Genomic DNA, 22915 nt, shown 5'->3' with positions numbered 1-22915 from the left:
CTTGAGATGTTATAAAAATATTAACATTTCTCTGCTATATATCATGTGTTTCTCTAACTGCTGTTCAGCAACATAAAGAATTGGCTTCTCAAAGATTAGGTTCCTATTTTTTTGCCTTTCTTCCCTTCCTTTGTTATTCCTGTTCATTGTTATTTTCCCCCCTTTCTTTGAGTCTCCAATGGTACACAGGTGTGGAGGTGAGATATTTTCCCCTTTATTTAAACCTTAAAAGATGTCCTTCACTGGGTTGATGGCAGTCCCTGCTTTGCACCATTTATCTGAGCATGGGCCTCCTTTATAAGCCAATGATTAAATTTGAGCAAATGGGAATCTTGTTGCTTTTTCAAAAAATAATTTAATGAATTCATTTGGCACTATCCAGAGATCACATGTTATTTGGTAAGTGTTCCATTATCATTAAGAAGTAACTAATGGGCAATTAATTTAAGGGATTATACAGTTAGCTAATTTGATGATTTTTAATTTTGGTTAGATTAAAATATACAGGATCACATAAATCACTATTAGGCTGTCCTTAATAAGCGAAACCCTCAATTTTCTCCTTGTCACTCAGAAATGGAATAGAGGTTGGCTCATCATTTACACATATCTGTCCCCCTAGGAAACCTCTTGAGAGCTTTAGACTGGACATATGATCTCTGCTCTTGTCACTATCCTGTTAATTATTTTCTCCCAGGTGTCTTTTTTTTGGGGGGGCTGGATATTCTGGTACCATTTTTGACTTTCTCATACAGAAGAGTGTTTGATATCCCTGACACTCAGTATATTCTGTGGGAAATTTCTTCCTAGATCTGCAAACCAAAAGGATCAAATCTGGAAGAGTTCAGTCAAAATCTGAGGGATTTCTGGATCCTGAATTAAGGAAAGTCATATTAGGCAGGGATTCTTAACCTGAAGGCAGGTTTCAGGGAGCCTGTGAGATAGATAAGAAAAAAATACATTTTATTTTCACTAACCTTTAACAGAATAGACCATTTCTTTCAATTAGGAATTGAATAAAAATATTATTCTGAGAAGGGTTCCATAGACTTCACCAGACTGCTAAATGAATCCTTGGTTAAACTTAAGAACTGCTCTGGGGAGTTTCTGATAGATTTGACCAATTAGAGACCTTCCCATATTCCACTCTCAAGGGTCCCCAGGTGTGGGCTGTTCACTATAAGGTTTAACAGTCTCAGCCTCAAGCAAGAGACACTTGTGATTTTTGTTTCTGTGGAATGTTAAGTAGTACTTCTCTCTTTAGCACCTATATTTTCTATTGACTCCTTCCCCTCTGTTTTAAAATATGCAGCCCCCCTCCCTTCCTTTGCCCTAATCCCTTTTATGTATTTTATGATCCTGTCAGATTGTTCCTTGAACTCATCTATCCATTCCCTCCCCACCACCTATGCATCTGTTCAGGCCATTCTCCTCAGCTGAGTTACACTCCTTTCTTCATACCCCTGTGGAAGCTTCTCTTCCTTTAAGGGAAAGAAATCCCTAACCTTAGATTTGTAGATAAGATTTCGTGGAGTCTGTGAATTTGAAGCAGAAAAAAAATTATATTTTTATCTCAATGAAATTTTAACTTTTTTTTTTCAGCTGAAAGTAATCTCTCATCAAATTTGTTCTTTTCCTTCATCTGGGACTCTCCTTTGTCTCTGACACATTTGGTTTGACATCACATTCATTTGTAAGTGTTTCTAGTTTCCTGTTTTAGATTGTAAATTCAGTGAAGTTAGGGAGTATGTCATTCTCAATCTTCGTATCTCTACCTCCCAAGATTTCTTGAGGTTTACCACTAGATTTTTTTTTTTTAATAGATCGTGACTTAAAACCAAATCACTCTCCCTTTCACTGATTGGCCAACAATATATCCCAGATCAAGTTTCATTTGGTCACTGTATGGGCACAGGTGTGATGCTTTATGAGCAAAACTGAATTGTAGTAGCTCAGAAGAAACCAGAGATGTGCAGAGTTAGAGAATCCATCCAGATGTTCATACAGACTAGCGTTCCTGCCCTGTGGCAGAGCATTCTGAGCTCACATTGGTCTGATCAGCCATATGTATGTAGTTCCATACAGGATAACTTGACTTAACATAGTGATGTCATTTTGGGCCCCTTCAAGAATAAAGGACACAACCATTGGCTCATAATGAATGCAAATAGTATTTGTTTCTGTCTTAGCCATAAATTCTGAGATTTTCCCTTCCCAGGTTGATTTTTTTTTTTTAACTAGGTAAAGGAGCCATTCTCTACCTCATTCTTACTCAGATTTAATCACTGATTGGATGTTCCTTCAGTCAAACTGAAACATGGTAAAGATCTTGGTTTAAAAAGGCCAAGATCTCCCACTGTATCCAGTCCTGATTTTTCTCTGGTTATTGGATCCAGATGGTCCTGAAAGAGAAAGCGAGACTGCTGACTTTGCACAGCCCTCCCTTATTTAAATCCAATTCATTTTTATGTCATGGTATCACTTCCCTGAAGTCATAGGTCTCTTCAAGAGCAAAGGATAAACAACATCTCTAGCATCATGCTTCTTACACAGAGTAGGTGCTTACTAAATGTTAAAGTGGGACTTTAAAAAAGATCTTAGATCTGTTCTGCTATCACCTATCATTATCATCTTATAGCTTTCTTTCCTGTTTCAATCAAAATCATTTGGTGGATTTGAAGCAGTTTGAACAATATCCATAATAAAGTTTATGGAAACTAGATGGCTCCATTACTAAGAGTAGGGGACTTGGAGTTAGGAAGATCTGAATTCAAATTCTACTTCAGACCCTTAGAATCTGTATGACTGGATAAATCTATTAATTTCTTTATTAAACCTGTAAAATGGGCCTCCCAGGGTTTGGTTTTTGGTTTTTTTTGACACTATTTTGAGACAATTTTGTAAAGTGTTTAACAAAATTGAAAGCACTATGTAAATGCTGGCTTTTATCAGCAGCAGCAGCATTATTAGTTTATGATAATAAAATAAATTTAATAATTGGGTCATGTTAATTTTGAAGAAGGTGTGTAAGACAAAAATGTCTTACAGGTCTTCCAAGGAATGTTGTGGAGCCAGCTTGAACAGGCTTGTGAGAATTGATTGTTAAATTTTCACTGTGAGCATTTACACTTCAGAAATTGACAAATGATACAAGTTATTTTGATTTATTGTCTAGACTTAAGAAAATGATAGGAAAATGTGAGTAATTCAGACGCAACTTAAAAATGTGTCTTGTACATTTCTCCCCTGTTGTTAAACATTTCCCTGAATACTCCTAGGAATTCTTTGCCAAGTTTACTTTCCATCTCTATTCCTTACTTGTCTTAGAAATACGAAGTTATTTACATATTGTCTCTTCCGCTAGACTAAAAGCTTCTTGAAGATAGGGACTTGACAGGGACTTTTTTTTTTCCAGTGCTTTACCCAGACTTGTCAAAGTCAAATAGAAAGGGATCCTTTCTCTATATGCAATATATTTATTTAGAAAACTACAAATCAACATTATCTATGTTATATTTTATTTTTTTGTTAAATATTTCCCAATTATGTTTTAACCTAATTCAGCATACTCAGGAGTTTTGCTGGCTAATTGCCGCTTGCTAGTTATAAGGAATCTCTATTTTACACAGTTCCTAGCACATAACAATTACTTAATAAATGCTTGTTGATTTGTTGAGAGTAGAGCACCCAAAGAATGTCTTTTGGGTCTTCTGGTATTGAACTCTTTTATTACTGACTTGAATGAAGAAATACTTGGAACACAACAAATTTGCAGGTCATCTATAGCTGAAAAATATAATTATTTGGACAAGGATCAGGTTCCAAAATTCTGATCCAATGAGCATTTTTAAGTGTCTACTATGTCCTCGAGCTGTCATTGGAGATACAAACCATTTAAATTTTACTGGAAAGAATTTATAAGTAGACAGATAAATCTATACTAATAATTTTGAAAAGAAAGGTTCCCCAAGTCTCCTGTCTTGGGAGGAGTCAGATCAGGTCAGCAAACATTTTAAAGAACTTACTATGCATTAGGCACTGTGAGAAGTGCTTGGAATACAAATATAGCAGAAAGATAATCACTGTTCTCACTTTAATGGGGCAAGATAGATAATTCATGACAGAAAGCTTAAAAATGGGGACAGGGGAGGAGGGGGGAAATGGAGATACTTAGTAAAGGAACAAAATAGACAAAGTCTTGTGGAAATGAGTCAGATGTGCAGCCTGGAGAGGAATAGAGTCATGGATGGTCTGGATGTTTTCCCTTAAAAGTATAGGTTCTAAAAGGAACCAGCCAATCAGAGGAAGGAGAAATCCACGGATAGGGTGGATTTTCATGGGGAGTAAGCTTCTGCAACATGATAAAGGTAAAAGAGTTGGGAAAGTAGCTAGAGAAATGGTTTCCTTATTACTGGAAGCATTCCAAGTAAATGCTTGATGAACTATTTGCCAAAAATTTCATGGCAGGGAGTCCTAGCTGGATAGAAACTGGAAAAGGACTTTTTCCACTTAGAGGGTCCATGATTCTTTGATTGAATTAAGGGTTTATATTCTATAAAACTGGGCAGCTGGGTGATGTAATGGATAGAGCACCAGGTATGGAGTAAGGAAGAACTGAGTTCCAATGCAGTTTCAGACAATTCTTAGTTGTGTGATCCTGGGCAAGTCACTTAACTCTTAATTTTGCCTCAGTTTCCTCATTTGTAAAATGAGCCAGAAAAGGGAATAATAAAGCATTCCAGTATCTTTGGCAAGAAAACCCCACAAGAGGTCACAAAGAGTTGGATGTGATTGAACAACAACTTATATTCTATAAAACACTTCTGCATCATGAACTTACAGTCTGCAATATGACTAACTTTTCACTCTTTGCTCATTAATGCCCTTCTAATTATGAAATAACTTTTTTAATGCCTCATTCATTGTATGATATGGTTGATTATTCTTTTCTTTTGGAAACTTTTTTTTTTTTTAGTATTTATGATACTATGTTACTACTCACTGTATTCTTTAGTAACTCTTTTCTTTTTTATTGTTTGGTTGTTTTGGGGGCATGTCTGACTCTTTGTGACCCCACTTGAGGTTTTCCTGACAAAAATACTAACATGGTTTGCCATTTCCTTCTCCAGCTCATTTTAGAGATGAGAAAGCTGAGGCAAACAGGATTAAGCAAGTTGTCTAGCATCACACAGCTTGTAATTGAGGCCAGATTTGAACTCAGAAAGGTGTTTTCCTGACTCCAGACTTGGTGCTCTGTACACCACAATGTCACCTAGCCATCCAATTGACTTTTCTTACTCCTGTCCTATAATATGGATATTCCCTAAGATTTAGTAACATTTTTCTTTCTCTAGAGCAGAAGATGTTCTTAATCTTTCTTTTGTCTAGGAGCCCTTTAACAGTGTTGCCAAGGCTATGTATCCCTTTTCGGAAAAAAAAAGTTTTTAAATGCATAAAGTGAAATATATAGGATTACAAAGAAAACTTTTATATTCAAATAAAGATGTAATTTTTCCTCTTCCAAGTTCACAAACTTCTCCTGGAAATCTATCAACATATTTTAGGCCAAGGGTCTCTGTGTGGGAATGAATCTTAAGACTGCCCATATCTGTGGGTTATAAGAAAAGAAATCACTGAAGGACTCCTTTAAGTTTCTAGAAGGCAAACACCATGTCTCATATTTCTGCCATCATGGACAATATCTTATACATCCTCAATAAATAATTGTTAATTGATTGATTGTACTTTAAATAGATTTGGGTAGCTTGATGGTAGGGTCCATACATGCTATTTTCCTTTAGGAATATTTCTCATATATAATTTTTGTCCACTAATCTAGGTTTTAAATTGTATTCTTCAGTTTCCTAAAATACAAAGGCCCAGCAAAAGCAACATTTAAAATAATTAATTTTACCAGAAAGTATAAGAACTGCCATATGGAGGCTGAAGAAAATAAGAGAGATGCAGTAATGTGAACATTCTCAATTTGCCCATTATGAATTGTTCATTTCAAAAATTTTTCCTTACAGTACTACACAGATTATGCCTGGCTTTCCTTTTCTATAATAAATTCTAAAATAGAATGGTTACTTGTTCTCAAATTTTCCATTTTTCTACATTAATAATTATTCCCTGTTGTCTAAAATTAGGTTTAGAATAGCAGTTCTTCTTGTCACTTGATATATTTTTGAAGAATGAAATGATCATTATGGCAATCTAGGAATGTAGCTGCTGGGTTTTAGGCAAAGAAAAGTATCACTGCTACATCATTCTTCTGTTGTAATTCATTCCTCAAACTGGACTATTTCTTCCTTCCTTGCAGGTGGTTTGAAGCATAAATCCATATCACAGTATTTCTATTTCCCTCTCCATTAATCTCTGCCTCCCCCTCTGATTTTTGAATTTCATGTTATTAGCGTATCTTTTTAATACCCTATTTCATCTCTTATCTATTCTGTTCCTTTTGAATCAGGTAAACCCTTTCTGAGACCTATTATAGTCTTGGTTCCCATCCCACCAAGGTCCAAATAATCAGTCATCATCCTACCTATGCAGGTAGGTGGTTATGCAACCTTAATTTCTTATTACTTTCCAAGCCAAATTTCACTGCAATGAATCCAGTCTCTTCATTGTCTCACTGCTAAGTCTTTTCTCCTTACAGAAGCACAGAATTTCATACCTTAGAGATCATCTGGTCCAAATCGTATCCAAAAAAGAATGTTATCCTACATTCTCTTGAAGACCTTCAGACACCAAGTATCCACTACCTCCTAGGGTAGATTTCTGCTTTGGGACATTTCTAATCCATAGGAAGTTAACTATTGCTACTGCTGCTATTGCTATTGCTCTTGCTACTGCTACTGCTGCTGCTGCTGCTGCTGCTACTGCTGCTGCTATTGCTACTGCTACTGCTGCTGCTGCTGCTATTGCTGCTGCAGCTACTACTACTACTATTGCTCCTGCTGCTGCTACTGTTGTTGTTATTGCTGCTGCTGCTGCTGCTGCTACTACTATTGCTATTAGTACTGTTGCTACTGCTGCTACTGCTACTATTGCTACTGCTACTGTTGCTGCTACTGCTACTACTACTACTATTGTTGCTACTGCTGCTGCTATTGCTACTACTATTGCTATTAGTATTGTTGCTGCTGCTGCTACTGCTACTACTACTGCTACTATTGCTGTTGCTGCTATTATTGCTGCTGCTGCTACTACTATTGCTATTAGTACTGTTGCTGCTGCTACGACTGCTACTGCTACTGCTATTATTGCTGCTGCTGCTGCTACCACTACTTCTATTACCTCATTTGTATAATTCTTTCATATTTACAACGTTCATTACAAATACTATCTAATTTTATCCTATCAACAACTGTAGGAAATAAGTGCTATTGTAATCCCCATTTTTACTGATGAAGAAACTGATGAAGACCAAGGGAGACTTGCCCATGACCCTATTAAGCTATTGTCTATTAAATCATAGCCAATAAGGGTCTTAGTCCAGATTTGAATTTACATCTTCCTGATTTCAGATCCATCACACTCTTAAATCTTTGCTTTCTTGTACCAATTGTTTTAGATATATCTAGGCAATGTAGTGGTTATGTGAGGTGAGGTAAAATGAGGTGTCAAGAATTAAAACAGAGTTTGTGCACCTGAGACATCACAGTACCCTTAGGGTCAATGGGGAAAATCAGAAGAAGAGTAGGTTTTTTGGGGAAAGACAACGATTTCTACATTGAATGTTGAATTTAAGATATCAACAGTACAACTAGTTTGCGAAATGTCCAATAGCTGTTGGTGATACAGCATTTGAAATCTCTCTAATTAGAAACTCCATGACATCAGGCACTATGACATATTTTTTCTGTATTCTATTTAATGTTTATCATGGTGTTGAATATATGGTCATCTACCGCATTAGATTGATGAGTTCAGCATGAACAAAGTTAATTATACATTATTATTTATTGTTATTTTTATTATTATCATTTTATGGAGCCAGCCTAACTACCCATTATCTTAGCATATTCCCAATATAATTGCTAAAAGGGAAATTTAAAATCTCAATAGAAACTGGCTGTTTCCCATTGACCTCTTTTAAAAACACTTGTCTTTTATATACCAGTATGTTTATTGCAAACCCTAGAATTAGAGGATTGCAGTTGCCTGCCACTCTTGCAAAGCCAAACAATATTGTCCTTATAAAACCAATAAAGTAACAAATACTCCCAGGTGTTTTGTGTGTAGTTTGGGAATTGGGGAAAGAAAAAGCCCTGTAAAGGATGAAGTGGAATCCTCAATCATTATAATGTGGAGAACTTTATAGATCATCTAATCCAATATCTTCTTTCCATAGATGAGGAGGCTTAAAGAAATTAGCAGCCTAGCAATGGTCACAAAGGGAGTTAATGACTAAATATAGATTAGAACTCAGGTATCTTGATTGGTCTGATAAATGGTCTTTTTTATTGTATCAGACAGCATCTGACAAATTGCCATTATAATTGATCCAACATTTTATCCACAAAGCAAAAGAGGCAAAAGGTCACCAACTACCACAATCTCTTATTTCCAGAGTTGGTTACAGGTTGCTATGAGTATTCACTGGGGCTTCTACAAATCCATGGCAAAAGGAAGAAGAAACCCATGAAGAGAACTTTCTCCTTTGCTATGTTCTCACCTAATCATAAGTAAGACTGGATTTTTTGCATATCTCTTAATCCTTTCATCCAATCTGAGGGTGAAGTACAGTGCTCCTAGAATGGATGGACATCTTTCTCCTTGCTTCTGATGTTCCTTCCTGCATAGATTTATATCTCCTAGGCACAACTAGTTCAACTCTCAGTGTCAGGCCCCTAGTACAAATTTAACAGGGCTTGCTCATAGAAAATAGATGTGATGAAGATGTTAGTATGAAGATTATAGGGAGATTATTATATTTAAGACAAGATTTTGGGCATATGCATGCTGGGATATCTGATTCCTGATAACTGCAGCAGGGAAAAGAACATAGGTGATGAATAATTGGATATACTATATTGAGGTTGGTATACCCTGCAAAAGACTCAGTTTTCTTGTCTCTTTAAAAATAACCAGGAAAAAATAAGCTCTGAATAAGCTGTTGGATCATAGCATTCTAAGGCCCGCCCTAGGAGCACATAAGACCCAATTTTCCTGGGATTTGATTTGACATCTGTCTAGAGAGCAAGGGGATTAGTCATTTGAAAACACCAGGAGTCTTATCTATTCTGATTGTGCTCTGTTTGTTGGCAGGAGGCAGAAGGTCTTCCCCCATGTCTTCATGGGCCTGAGACTAGATGACCCTATATTCTTTGTGGCTTTGAATTTCTGTGATTCTATGATTAAGTATCCTAACAACTAAATAGGAACATTTTTTTTTTCCCTCTCTTGGACTGATTAAAGAGGGAAGTGGAGGAATGGAAGCTTGGGAAGCCTAGAGCTTTGTAACAAAGCAAAATTACCGAATAGTGTGTATGGGTGTTAGAATTTAAAAAGCAATGTTTAATTGGTGAGGAGGGACTGTTAGATTTTTGTATTTTATCTTTGTTCAGACTGAGTTAGATTTGGGATCTTCCTGAGCTAATAACCACTTGCAAAGACATAACCAAGATTCCCACATAATAAATAAGCTTGATATATGAGGCAATTTAAACCCATCCTGCCGGAGGAGGGAAATTATCCTTTGCTTAGTGTGACTGGCAGCAGAGATGACCAAACCAGGGGGCCATTTGTTGGAGCTCATTATGTGTCATATTGCTCTGTTCAACTGTGTAGACAAAGATGCCCAAGGACAATTTACTTGTCTGCCCATCACTAAACTGACATGCCATATCCGTGTCTGTGTGGCTCTGAGAAAAACAATGTGTCCTGAGAATGTGCGGTAGTTGTTTGTGATGTCACCTCTAGAATGTTCTGAGTGCTTGGGAGACCAATACCTACAAAGAAGATGCACCTGGAATTTCACTTTGGTATGATATTATCTTTCATTTTGAAAAAAAAATATTATTTAAAATATAAGCATGTAGGCACCAAGATAGTTGCTCCAAAATATTATATAGGTATAGGAAAAAAATTAAGTCCACTGGCATTTTCCAAATCACATACTATGGAACCCTAGTGTTCTGACTAAAGGGAACTATTAGAGGGTCATAGAAAAATAGTATTTTTTCTTTTAAAATATGAAATATAAAATTATATATTAAAATAGTAATTTTTTTTGGAAAAAATATTGGATTAACACCCAACTTTCCTCAAGCTTTGCCTTTTTTCTTGGAAGGGGGAGGTGGATAATTCCATTTTGACACACCCCATTCCCACACTTCTTCCTGGGTCTCCTGGAATAGCTTTGATTTGAATTCATATAGCTCATGCCTCCAAGCAGTTCATGGCAGAATCATTTTAGGAAATACTGTTCTAGATCATCTAGTTATTTAAAGCAAGAGTCTGGATGATGAGGTACAGTGATGTGCATGTTCTTTCATATTCAGATTTCCTTTCTTAGAAGACAAATACTTGAAAGTATAGAGGTAAGCAAAAGGGCAATATTTTTCTTTTGTGGGTTACTGAGGTTTGAATGCATATGTGGATGCAAAAGTAAATCACACTTTCTCCATTGAGCATCTTTCTTGGACAAATTAAAATCCAGAGGAAGATGGGTATAAGGGGAGGTGTCAAATCTGAGAAGCTTTTCCATTTCACTTATGATTGACAGATCCAAGAAAAATGCAGTATGTGGTTTTTAGTTGCACACACTTCTTTTTCAAAAATTACTATGTAGTATCATGGAAATAATTTTGGATTTCATCAGAATTTTGGGACTTCAGCCCTAACTCTTTCTGCCACTACTTTGTTTTATAACCTTGGGAAAGGGAGTAAATCTTTCTGATTCTGAGCTTCCTTATCTGTAAAATGAGGCAGATAGTTCAGATGACTGGTTTCCCAATATGTTGACCTCAAGGGAGTTGTGACTTGACCTTAAGGGGTGAGTTGATCAAAGAGTCAGCAGGTAAAATAATGGGTCCCATCCTTGTCTCCCCTCGTCTCCAGATAATGGTGCAATTTATCTCTAACACGGTCCAACCACTTCCTTTAAAAATTTTTTTGAGTAACTTTACTCTCCTCCTTGCAATCTGGTCTCAGATGATTGTACACAAATGTCTTGATCCTTCATGGAGGTTATAATATCATAACTTAAATCTAGGCATCAGTAGGCATCAGGCAGTTTCTGTGCTGGCAAAATTCCATCATTCCTTGTCACCCACTGCCTGCATCAGTTATCTTCTGAATTGTGAGCACTGCAGTCTTTGAGCTCTGGGAAAAGTAACTATGCACCATCACCCTTGCACAAACTTTTCATTTTTTAGTGGGAAAGATTAAGTAGTTTAGAATGAACAGATACAGTTGGATTACAATGATATTGCTCTTTTGAACTCCTGTATTCCCATCACCTTGATTCTCAACCTCCATCTTAGTCTTGATTTCTCATTAAATTAAAACTATTCTGTTCAAAGTTATCAGCAGTTTCTTAATTACCAAATCAGATGGTCTTTTTTCAGTCCTCCACCTTCTCTGTCTTCTATGACTATGTAATCATCCCTTTCCTTCTGGATAATATTCTCAATTCTTTGGGTTGTCTGAACAGTGCTATCTCTGTTTTCCTACCTCTATGACCCCTCCTTAATTTCCTTTACTTCATATCATACTACTTCCTAACAATAGGTATTTTCCTTCTCTCTCCGTCCCTCTTCCCCCCCTCCTCCGCCTGCCTCTCTCTCTCTCTCTCTCTCTCTCTCTCTCTCCTCTCTCTCTCTCTCTCTCTCTCTCTCTCTCTCCCGTTCCCTCTCCTTCCCTCCCTCCCTCTCTTTCCCTCCCTCTCTCTCCTTTCCTCTCTCTCTCTCTCTCTCTCTCTCTCTCTCTCTCTCTCTCTCTTCTCTCTCTCTTCTCTCTCTCTTCTTTCTCTCTCCTCTCTCTCTCTCTCTCTCTCTTCTTTCTCTCTCCTCTCTCTCTTCTCTCTTCTCTCTTCTTTCTCTCTCTCTCTCTCTCTCTCTCTCTCTCTCTCTCTCTCCCCTTTCTTTCTCTTTCTCCTTCTGTCTGTTTGTCTCTGCCTCTCTCTGTCTCTCCCCCACACACACACACATATGCACACACCTATTATATATCCAGTCATGATCTTTCTCCTGAACTACAGTCTTATGTCATGAAATACTGATGAAATATTTTAATGTATAATAGGCATTTCAGATAATAGGCATGTCCAAAAGAGAATTCATTATCTTTTTCCATGTCCATCCTCCCCCCTCAATCTACTTGTCTTCTGGACATCCCTATTTGTTTTGAGCATACAATCCCATTCATTTAGTCACTTAGGCTCTGCCCTGGTATTATTGATTTCTCCCTATTCTTTCTCACTCCAGATATTGAAATCCTGAATTTTTACATCCCTAACATCTCTTGTATTTTTCCTCTTCTCCCTAATAACACAACCATTACCTTAGCTCAATGCCTCATAATCTCTCACCTAAACTTAAATAAGTTTCCTAATTTAGTCTTGTTGCCTCAGGCCTATCCTTTTTCTAATAAAGCCCCGACACTGCAACCAAAGTGACTTATTCTTATTTCTTAAAGTGTAGATCTACCCATGTCACTTCCTTACTCTTCATTAACTCTACTGACTTCCTATTGATTTTAGGATCAAATGTTATTTTATCTGTCTCATTCCACATTCCCCTAAGATCACTTCCCTAGTGACATCCTTGACCTCTTGTTCTCTCTCAACCCACATATGAATCCAATGCCAAATCTTATTTTTTACCCTTGCAACAACACCTCTTATCGATTTCCTTTTCTTTTTATTCACACAGCTATCACCCTATATATAGGCTCTCATCACTTTGCTTGGATTATTACAATAGCTTCTAAATAGTCTCCCTATCTCCAATCACTTCTTAGTCCCACCCAGTCTTCATTCAGCTGCCAAAATGTTTTTCCTAAAGCTTCTAAGTCAGCCTGTGTGTGTGTCTCTCCCCTTCTTCCTTTCATTAAACTTCACCAGCTCCCTATTATTTCTGGGATCAAGTATAAAATCCTCCAACATTTTTAAAGCTATTCTTTACTTGCCCCTTCCTACATTTCTAGTCTTTTTTACACTTAATTCACTCCCCATTCTATGACCTATGTTGACCTATTCACACACAATACTTTATCTCTAAAGAATCTTTGTATTAGATGATTGATTCTTATCCATAGAGAGTTCTCCTTCCTCACCTCTAAATCTTGGCTTTTTCAAGATTCAGCACAACTTCCCTTCTCCAGATCTTTCCTGATCTCCTCAGCCATTAGTGCCTTCCCCTTTAATATAACCACATATTCTATATATGTCTTCTCTGTATACATATATGTACATTCATTTTTCCACATAAGAATCTGAACCCTCTGGGGCATGACAATTTTTGCCTTTCTTTATATCCTCAGTAAATGATTAATAAATGCTTTTTGATTAACTGGCTAGTGTATATAGTAACATGTATATAATTTATAAATGGTAATTACATAGAGGTATGTACAGAATTTTTTTTTTTTTTTTTTTTTACTGATGGAATAGTGCAATCAAAAAAGTTTGGAAATGACTGGACTAGATAACTTATTTTAAAATATAAATGTTTTATCCAGCAGTTTTTAAAATTAAAGGAGGTCTTCGTGACACCTCCTCAGTATAACTCTCCCTTGTAACAAAGAGCACAATTAAGCAAAACAAATCAACACAATATCCTTATGTAGACAGCACATCTGACATGCCTTATTGCTTACCCAGAATCCATCTTTTTTTTTGCTATTAGATGGAGCGATGTTTCCTTGGCTATAAAGATGATCTTTCTTTATAGTCCCCTGCCAGCTCTAAATTTCTAATCATACTATAAAGTGGTCTATCATCTCAAAACAGTTACCTGAAAACTTGAGTAAGGGGAGAGTCAAACTGGTCTTTTGCCTAACTTTTTGCCTAACTTTTGCCTAACTACAAAAGAATAAATATATGTGAAGACATTTTAGGAACACAAGGTAAAAGCTAATGTTAAAGGGACTCTCATTTTGATAAGTCAAGTCAAGTCACTATCTTCATGCCTACTTACCAAGATGAAGAAGGTGAGAGTTGCAGATTCTTTGGGAGCTATGGAGACATCAAAGTCTATTGAGCTGGTAAAAAAATATTTCTGGTTCCCAATTTACCAAAATACTCTCCATTTGGTTGCTGGTAGATGCCATCAGAGGTTTGGATTGTCTCCTGTTATTATGTCACAATGGGGGTTGCCTTATTCCTCTGCTGTTGCCCTCCACCCTGTTTGCAAAACCTTAGCCACTCAGGCTGAAATGTGGAATGAAGGAGTCAAACGAGGAGGTAAAGTTCAAAATGCTTGATATAGGAATGACCGGGGTCAAAACAGCTTTTCAGTGGGCAGAGAGTGACTTCTAAAGCTGACTCTCCCAAAGAATTTTCAGAAGACAGGTAGAAAATAGGAGGAAAATGATTGAAATTCTCTCTTAGTAGAAGCAATTGTAACAATTTGGGGCGAGTGTGACCAGTTGGATTGTACAACATACCAAGAGAGCATTGGCTATTCAGGACCCTCAGATTCAAATTATATTTGCCTTAAGATTCAGATTTTATTTACATTGACTATTCACATTGAATAGTTATCTATCAACTTCATGATCTGCTGATTAATCGGATTAATCTGTATCTCATCTCCTTTTGAGGAGATGCTGCTGCCTTTGGTGGTGGAATAACCATAATGGCTGTATGGAATGCGGGAAGATTTATGACTAGAATTTAAATACTGGTAATTTTTTTGTTTGTTTGTTTTGGAGAGCTGGCAAGCAGCTCCTGGAAGAATCTTGCTGTTGGTAGTTCACTCTTTGGGGTTCCTGTCTACTTACCCTATTTGATTTCTGCAATAATATTTGAGAAACATCATGATGCGATAAATACACTCAGCTTCAAAGTCAGGAAACTGGGTTCAAGTCCAGCTTGATTGATGATGTAATCCTACTCAAATCAGTTAACTGCTTAGTGTTGGCAGGAGAGCAATTCTCTGAAGTTGCTGACTTGCCTTAGTAGAGAAAGTCCTCTCAGATTTGGTAAAATACCCTCTTCCACCTTCCCCCACAACTTATTGACAGGTGACAAAAATGGAAGATGCTCATGGAAACCAGAAGAGAGAAGGAAGGGAAATGATATGATTTAGAAGAATTTTTACCTGAAAGAGCTATCCTGGATGGTAGCTACTTCTCTAACTTGGCAGCCAATTCACAGGAAGTAAGGATGAAGGATTTTGTAGATGTTTAGACAAACCGAAGAATGGGAGGTGGGGAATGTGTTGATCCTGTTCTTGGGGTAAAGGAAGTATTGATTTCTTTTCTCTATAGGATAGGAATCCATGGAGGATTAGGTGTGGAACTCTCAGAATGTTTTCTGGTGATATATGCTGAGAATAGGATTACATCTTCCCAAGGGCTCATTGACAAGGAGGACAGGGTAGTGTCCTGGGCATCTAACATTATTTTCCTTTGCTATTCACGTTCTTTTTCATGAAACTGGAGATAATCTGTCCTCTTGCTGTGTAAGGAATACTTCTAGGAGGAAGAGAGGTTACTTTTTTCTAAAATGCTTTGAATTACTATTGTGTTGTGTTAAGCAAAAAATTGCCTGATGTATAGAAAACAGCTGGAGTAGAATTTCTGGTCCTGGCTCCATCAATTACTAGTTATATGCCTTTGGGCACATCAGGTCATCTCAAAGACTTACAGCTCCTAATTTATAAAATGAAAGAGCTGGGTTAAATCAAGAACCAGCAATTTTTTTCAGGGGAAAAATTTATTTTGTAAGATGAATAAAATATATATATTTTTGAAGAGTTACACTCTTGTGGATATAAATCCTAGTCATAGATTTAGAACTAGGAGGGATCTTGTGCAATCTTTTATTTTATAAAGAAATTGAGATCTTTCGAAGTTAATGACAGCCCTCAAAATCACACAGGTTGCAGAGTATAAGATTCAAATCCATGATTCCAAATGCCAAATTATTGGGGTGTTTTTTTAATTGTCCCAAGCATGGTTCAGGTCAGAGGACACCTCTTTCCCGATTTTCCTAGTTAGTATGTATCTTTGCCACCTCAAATTATATTATATTTATTCATTGCTTTAAATTTTGAATCCATCCTTCCTCTCCTTTCACTGTCCAGTAAAATGTCAGCTCTGTGAAGTATGGGATGATTGTGCCTTTAATTTTTGCTTTATTTCTTTTAGGTAATTGAAATTAAGAGTCACACACATAATGAGTGTTTAAGTGTTTAGATCACATTTGAACTCAGATCCATCTGACTTTGGGGCTAGTATCCTATCCACTGAGGCATCTAGTTGATTCTGCCTTTAACTTTTTATTCCCAGATAGCAAACAATGGCTTGTACATAGTGGACACTTAATAAAGACTGTGCAAGAAAAATTAGACCAAAGGGGAAAAAACCACAACAATGAAAAAAACCAAAAAGGTGAAAATCCTATGCTTTGATTCATATTCAGTCTCCATAGTTCTTTCTCTGGATACAAATGGCATTTTCCATTCCAAGTCTATTGGAATTGTGTTGGATGATCACATTGCTGAAAAAAGCCAAATCTTTCACCTTTGATCATCACATAATCTTGCTGTTGCTGTGAACAATATTCTGTTTACTTCACTTAGCATCGGTCCATGTAAATCTTGCCCAGGCTTTTCTGAAATCAGCCTGCTCATCAATTTTTTTTAAAAAATTCATTTTACTAAAAAAAAAAAAAAAACAGACCAAAACAGAACATTTTCAAGTGCCCAGCAGAACATCAGGAAGGATTCAAAATATATAATAAATTACTAGTTCAAGAAAGAATAACAGTAGAAGAAATTATATTCATGAATGTCCACCTTTTCTTTGCTTCCTTGTAGGTTATTCTTTTGTTCTCTGCTATGCATTTTTTTTTTTACTTTATTCTTTTTCCTCCTTTTCATTTCTCCACCTCCCCCTTGCTTGGGGAGATATAGTTAAGCCCAGATATGTTATATATATGCACACACACCCCAAATACACAACAATATGTGTATCTTGTGTATATATGTGTATATATATATATATATATATGCATATATACATACACATTCACACTCACCCACAGACTGACTTACACACACACACACACACACACACACACATGCATACTGCTCTAAATATACTCAGACACATAAATATATATGCATTCATCTATATATAAATATGCATCTAAAACAAGATCAGTATGGCAGACATATAATATACATTTCTCTCTTGATTGAATCTTTAAGTTTGGCTTCTCCTTTTTTTTTTTTAATCCCTGCTAACTCTTTTGCTTTAATTCTGCTCCTTAGCTCACTTGCCTTGCTATTACTTAACTTCCTCCACCCATGGATCCCTTTGTCTTCTTCTGCCCACCTTTTGCTTCTACCTTCCCCTCCCCTCTTCCTTATTTCTTTGTAGATTTTGAAGGTGCTATACCCTTGATGGTATATATGTAGTGTTGCCTATTTAACACATTCCCCATGTGAGCAGGTTTTCAGAATCACAGGCCTTCCTTCCCCCTCTAATACTTCTGTCTATTCTTCTTCTGCACCTCATTTGTATAATATAATTATTACTTTTGCCTTTTTCTAGGCCTTTTTGCTTTTTAGAATCAGATTATACTCAACTCTGCCCCAATCTTTCTTTTGAGCTCTACCTAGTTGCTGGTGTCAATCTTAATCATATGATATACATTTTCATGTACAAAACATATACAATTTGTCCATGTTAAGTTCCTTGAAAGTGTTCTTTGATATTGGCTCTTATGTTAAATTTTCTATTGAATTCAAGTTTAGTTTAAAGGAAATCCTGAAATTCTGCAAGTTCATTGAATGTCCATTTTTCCATTCAATATTATGGATAATTTTGCTGGATATGATAATTTTTGACTGCAGGCTTAATTCTTCTGACTGCCAGTATATATGATTCCAGGACTGCTATATTATGACTGCTGATAAGTCCTATATAAATAGAATTGTAGCTCCAGCATATTTGAATTTTCTTATTTTTTTGCAGAAATTTCTCTTTGATATTTCAAAATTTGGCAATAATATTGCTATGTGTTTTTCATAAAGGATTTTTTTGGGGGTAGTGATAGGTAAATGTTTTCTTTTTCTGCTTTTCTCTCCTGTTCTATCACTCCAGGACAAATTTCTTGGATTATTTCTTGCATTGTTGTGTCAAAGTTCTTTTTGGGGGGTCACATCTTTCAGATACCCCAATTATTCCAATTATTTTTATATTTTTCTTCTTGATCTGTTCTTTCTGTTGTTTTTCTTATGTTTCACATTTTGTTCTTTTTTTTCCTTTTTAAATTCTGTTTTCTTATCTTTTGGTCTTTTGTAGCTTTATTGGCTTCCTCTTGCCCAATTCTAATTTTTAATTCTTTCAGCTTTAAAACTTTGTATCTCCTTTTCTAATTGACTTTTTCGTAGTCTTCTTGATTTTTTGGGATGGTTCTTATTTTTTTTCCCCTCAATGTCTCTCATTTGGTTTTTAAATTCTTTTTGGGTTCTCCTATAAATTCTCTCTGGCAAGGAGTCATTTAATGTTACTCTTTGGAGAAGAAGAAGCTTTTTTTTATTTCAGTGTCCTCCTCTGAAGTTGAACCCTGATCTTCCCTGTTCCCATGGTAACTTTCTATGGTTGGATTCTTCTGTGCTGCTTCATTTTTTTTTTAAATAAGAAATATTGGTTTAAGTACCTCTAATTCTGGGGAAGGGGATGGTTCCTCTAGCTTCACTTCAGCTCTCCTTATGCCCTGGAACTCCAAAGCAAAAGCTCCACCCTCCAGCAAGTGCCTGCAGCCAACAGTGTCCCTGCACCATTGCATTTGCACTCACTGGGTATGCTGGCTCCTTCTCGATCCAGGGCAACACAACTGGGCATGGTGTTCCTAATCAGCCAAGGTTCCTTCAGTCTTTCTGGACTCAGACTCCTGACTCCCCAAGCAGTTTAGGAGGTAGAAGTTCCTGTGGTTCCTGCTGAGGCTCCAGCCAAAACCAATTCTTCCAGGGCTTCCACTGGCTGTTTCTACAGAGCCAACACAGAGGTGTTTGTACTTCACATAGGTAAATCCTGGGCCTAGGTTTTATCAGGAGTACCCCTGTTCTTCTCCAACTCTTTCTAATTTTTCATCAGTCTGTGTTTGCCCTGAGGTACAAATTTGTTCTGTTTGTGAGGGAAATCTGGAGAGCTTGAGATTTGCTGACCTATTCCTACATATTCCCAGAATTCTCCCCCCATCATTTCTTATAGAACAATAATATTCCATTACATTTATATACCATAACTTATTCAGCCATTTCCCAGAAGATGAGCATGCACTCAATTTCCAGTTCCTTGCTACTACAAAAAGAGCTGCTACAAACATTTCCCTCCTTTAAGATCTCTTTGGGATACAAGCCCAGTAGGGACATTGCTGGATCAAAAGGTACGCACAGTTTGATAGCCCTTTGGGCATCTTTCCAAATTGCTCTAAGGGAGACCCTCCTATCTCACTCTGGTTAAATTTTCCTCTTCCTTAGTCATTGGTACTCTTCCACTTCAAAGTGTTTCCAGGATGTCAGGAAGTCAATATACCAACAGTGGGAAAAGCTTGGAATTTAAGGTTTGAAGTTCAGGGTTCAAATCCTACCTTGGCTATTATTGCCTTTGTGACTTTAGTTAAATTGCTAATTGCTGAAGACTTCAATTTTTTCACCTGTAAAATGCAGGGGTTGGGCAAACTGACCTCTGAGGTCCTGTCCAGCTTTAAAGCTATAGTCAGCCCAATGGAGCTTAGGAGGGTGAGAGTGTCCACTATTATGTCAACAGGATTTACAGGACTTGTGCTCCATTTCACTATACAAGCACCTCTGGGTCTACAGCACATCAGATCTTTTCTTTCTCCTCTATTACATTGCAAATTCACACAGTTTGCTATTTGTTATCACCTCTAGGTCTATTCAGTCTTTATTGATTTCCACTTTTTCTTTCTCACATTAAATATTTGTGTTTCTGATTTATTTCCCCCCAGTGCATTGACTCGCAGTATTTTTTTCCAAGCTGTCATTGTTATTTCTTGCCTGGATGCCTGACCTGTGAGTTCCCTTTGTAGAGAGCAGATTCAGTTCTCCCTGGTATTTGCAACATTTCCCAATTGGAGGAGGCTCTGCGAATTTCATTAAAGCATTGTTTACTCCTAGATCTTTAATGAAGATTCTAAATAAAACTGGAATGAACACAACCAGCTATTCCCTCCTAGACCGCTTCCTCACACATTTCCATTTCTCATTACCCTTTGTGTCTGTCCTTCAGACACCGTTGAGTCCCCATGACAGTACTCATATCCATGCCAATTTAAATAAATGTTTGGAGTAAGATTTCATGAGATTCTGTGTCAAATGCTTAACTAAAACTACAATCTATGACATCTCCTTTATCCTCTGGCTGCTTATGTTGTAACTCTGTGAAAAAACACACCCTGCAATCAAATTTGTCTTCCTGGGATTTATGAACATATGCTGTTTATTGCCGATTATCCTTCACTTGTCTGCAATTTTTTTTCTTCTGCTAATATATAGACTTGGTTATTGTACCTGGAGCCAAGTTAGATTTAAAGGCCTGTGTTAAGGGAAGATCTCTGTCTCTCTGTCTGTCTCATGTGTCTCTGTGTGTATGTGTCTCTGTCTCTCCCATTCTGTCTCTCTATGTCTGTCTCTTTAGTTCTCACTCTGTCTCTCTCGTTCTGTCTCTCTCTACTTTATCTCTCTACTTCTAACTCTGTCTCTCCCAGTTTCTGTGTCTCTGTCTCTTCCCTATCTTTCTCCTTTTCTCTCTTGTTTCTGTGTCCATTTTTTTTTTCTGTCACTCTATTTCTCTCATCTGATCATCTGTCTTTCTCTGTGTCTGTCTGTTCTGTCTTCCTGTCTCTTTTTGTCTCTTTCTTATTCTCTATTTCTCTTTCCAGAGTGAAAACTGATGCCATCTTTGGTTTTTCCTTCTGAGTTTTCAGCCTCTCTAGTTCTGCAATTTACTTTTATTCAGTTTAATAGACATGTATAAAACATATGTGGTATAATTAGAACTGGGAATGAAAAGATGAAAAACTATTCATGGTCTCTGCCTTCAAAAGGTTTGCAATCTAATGGGGAATGCAACATCTCCCCATTAGTTTATTACATAAGTATGATATTATAGAATCTTAGATTAGTAAGGGAATCTTGAAGGTCGTCTCATTCAAGGTGCTTTTTTAAAAATTAGGATTTGTGATTTCCTTGGCAAAGGTAGCTCGCTGTGAAGATAAAACTCTAGGCAAAGCAAATAAGCAACCTTTAAAATTTAGTCTACAAGAGTTTAACTATAGTTGAATAAAATCTCCTCTATAACGTTGCTGACAAATTCTCATTCAGGAGCCAGGTCAAGAAGATCTGAGTTCAAATTTTGTCTCAAACATTTACTTAGCTGTGTGACCCTGAGCAAGTCATTTAACGCTACTTGCCTAAGTGTTCTCATTTGTAAAGTAAAGAGGGAACTGGCAAATCAGTCCTGTACTTTGGAAACAAAAACAAGCCATCGCCAAACAAGCAAACAAACAAAACTAGAACTTGAAAAGGAATTAAGTGGGCCAAGAGGGCATTCTAGGCAAAAGTTATATGAACTGCATAAAGGCATGGAGAGGTAGATACTACTGATATCTGAGTGATATTGAATGGATTGCTGTGATCTTTATAATAATTCTAATTCATGATCTTATTTGAGGTTTTCTTGACAAAGATAATGGAGAGGTTTCCTATTTCCTTCTCCAGTTTATTTTATAGGTGAGGAAACTGAGATACACAGAGTGAAGGGACTAGCCAGGGTCACACAAGTTAGTAAGTATCCGAATTTTAGTGGGAACTTGGAATCCAAAAGAGTTGCCTGTATGATATGATTTGAAGGGGTTCCTTGAAAAGTTCCTCTGTCCAAACTCATTTGCACTAATGTTAATAACTTAATGACAACTCCCTCTTTATCTTATAAGATGACCCAAAGGAATGAATTCTTAATGGTGGATTTTCCAGCCCTTTCTAGAGTATGTGTGGGTTATGATTTTGACAGAGTACTTCTCAAATCACATCATTTAGGCAGCTCTTTCTGATTCCAAGTTCCCACTAAAACCCACAATTACATAATTCTGATTGGCTGAAAGCTGACTGGAGGTATGTCTGTTTCATGATGCAATCAAAATCCAGGTAGTAATCGATTTTATACACACACAGAGATACACACACCTATAGGTATACATATACCTATATAGATGTACACACGTGTATATCTACATACAAATTATACATATCTACTTGCACACATGTATGCATATATACATGTGTGTATGTATGTGTACATATGACTACATATTTAGAGATACATAGTTTTTATATATTTGACAACACCCCTCTTCTTCAAAATCCTATTCTTTTTTCTCCAAATTGGGGAATGTGTATTGAGCATTCATTCCCTTGTACAACATTTTGTTCAACACAGCCTTTTTCCCCTGTGAATTAGCTTTCCTTACCTCTAACAGAGAACATTGGTTCATCTAGCTTTAATTTTTTTTTGAAAATAATTAGTTCTAACTGCTTGAATATTTGATCAGTTGCTGCATGGGAACATTTGTGGTGAATGGACAGTCTGGTACTGTGACAGACCACAAAGCTTTTCTTGGGATTAAATGAATATCCAAAGTAAAACAACACCAACTGCAAAACATGTCCAGAGTTATCCCGTCTGCCAGAAATACACAAAATTA

At 36.8% G+C, this 22915-nt stretch overlaps 1 protein-coding gene across 5 annotated transcripts in view; it reads left to right on the top strand.

Moving 5' to 3' along the window:
- The first annotated feature begins 9828 nt into the window (after positions 1 to 9828).
- CBY2 (chibby family member 2) overlaps positions 9829 to 22915 on the top strand; it is a 37857-nt gene continuing 24770 nt past the window's right edge. The window contains exons 1-2 of one of the 5 annotated variants that reach the window (XM_051983830.1): positions 9829 to 9992; positions 10512 to 10550. In XM_051983830.1, coding sequence (XP_051839790.1) covers positions 9918 to 9992; positions 10512 to 10550 — 114 coding nt within the window. In that variant the 5' untranslated portion in view covers positions 9829 to 9917. Of the gene's footprint in view, positions 9993 to 10511; positions 10551 to 14328; positions 14417 to 22915 lie in introns of those variants that run through there. The other 4 variants (XM_051983832.1, XM_051983833.1, XM_051983835.1 and 1 more) reach the window with 4 other exon arrangements.

The sequence above is a fragment of the Antechinus flavipes genome, chromosome 3, assembly GCF_016432865.1.
Source record: "Antechinus flavipes isolate AdamAnt ecotype Samford, QLD, Australia chromosome 3, AdamAnt_v2, whole genome shotgun sequence".
Classification (NCBI taxonomy): Eukaryota; Metazoa; Chordata; class Mammalia; order Dasyuromorphia; family Dasyuridae; genus Antechinus; species Antechinus flavipes.
The sequence above is the reverse complement of the archived record's forward strand: the minus strand, read 5'-3'. Positions and strand labels throughout refer to the sequence as shown.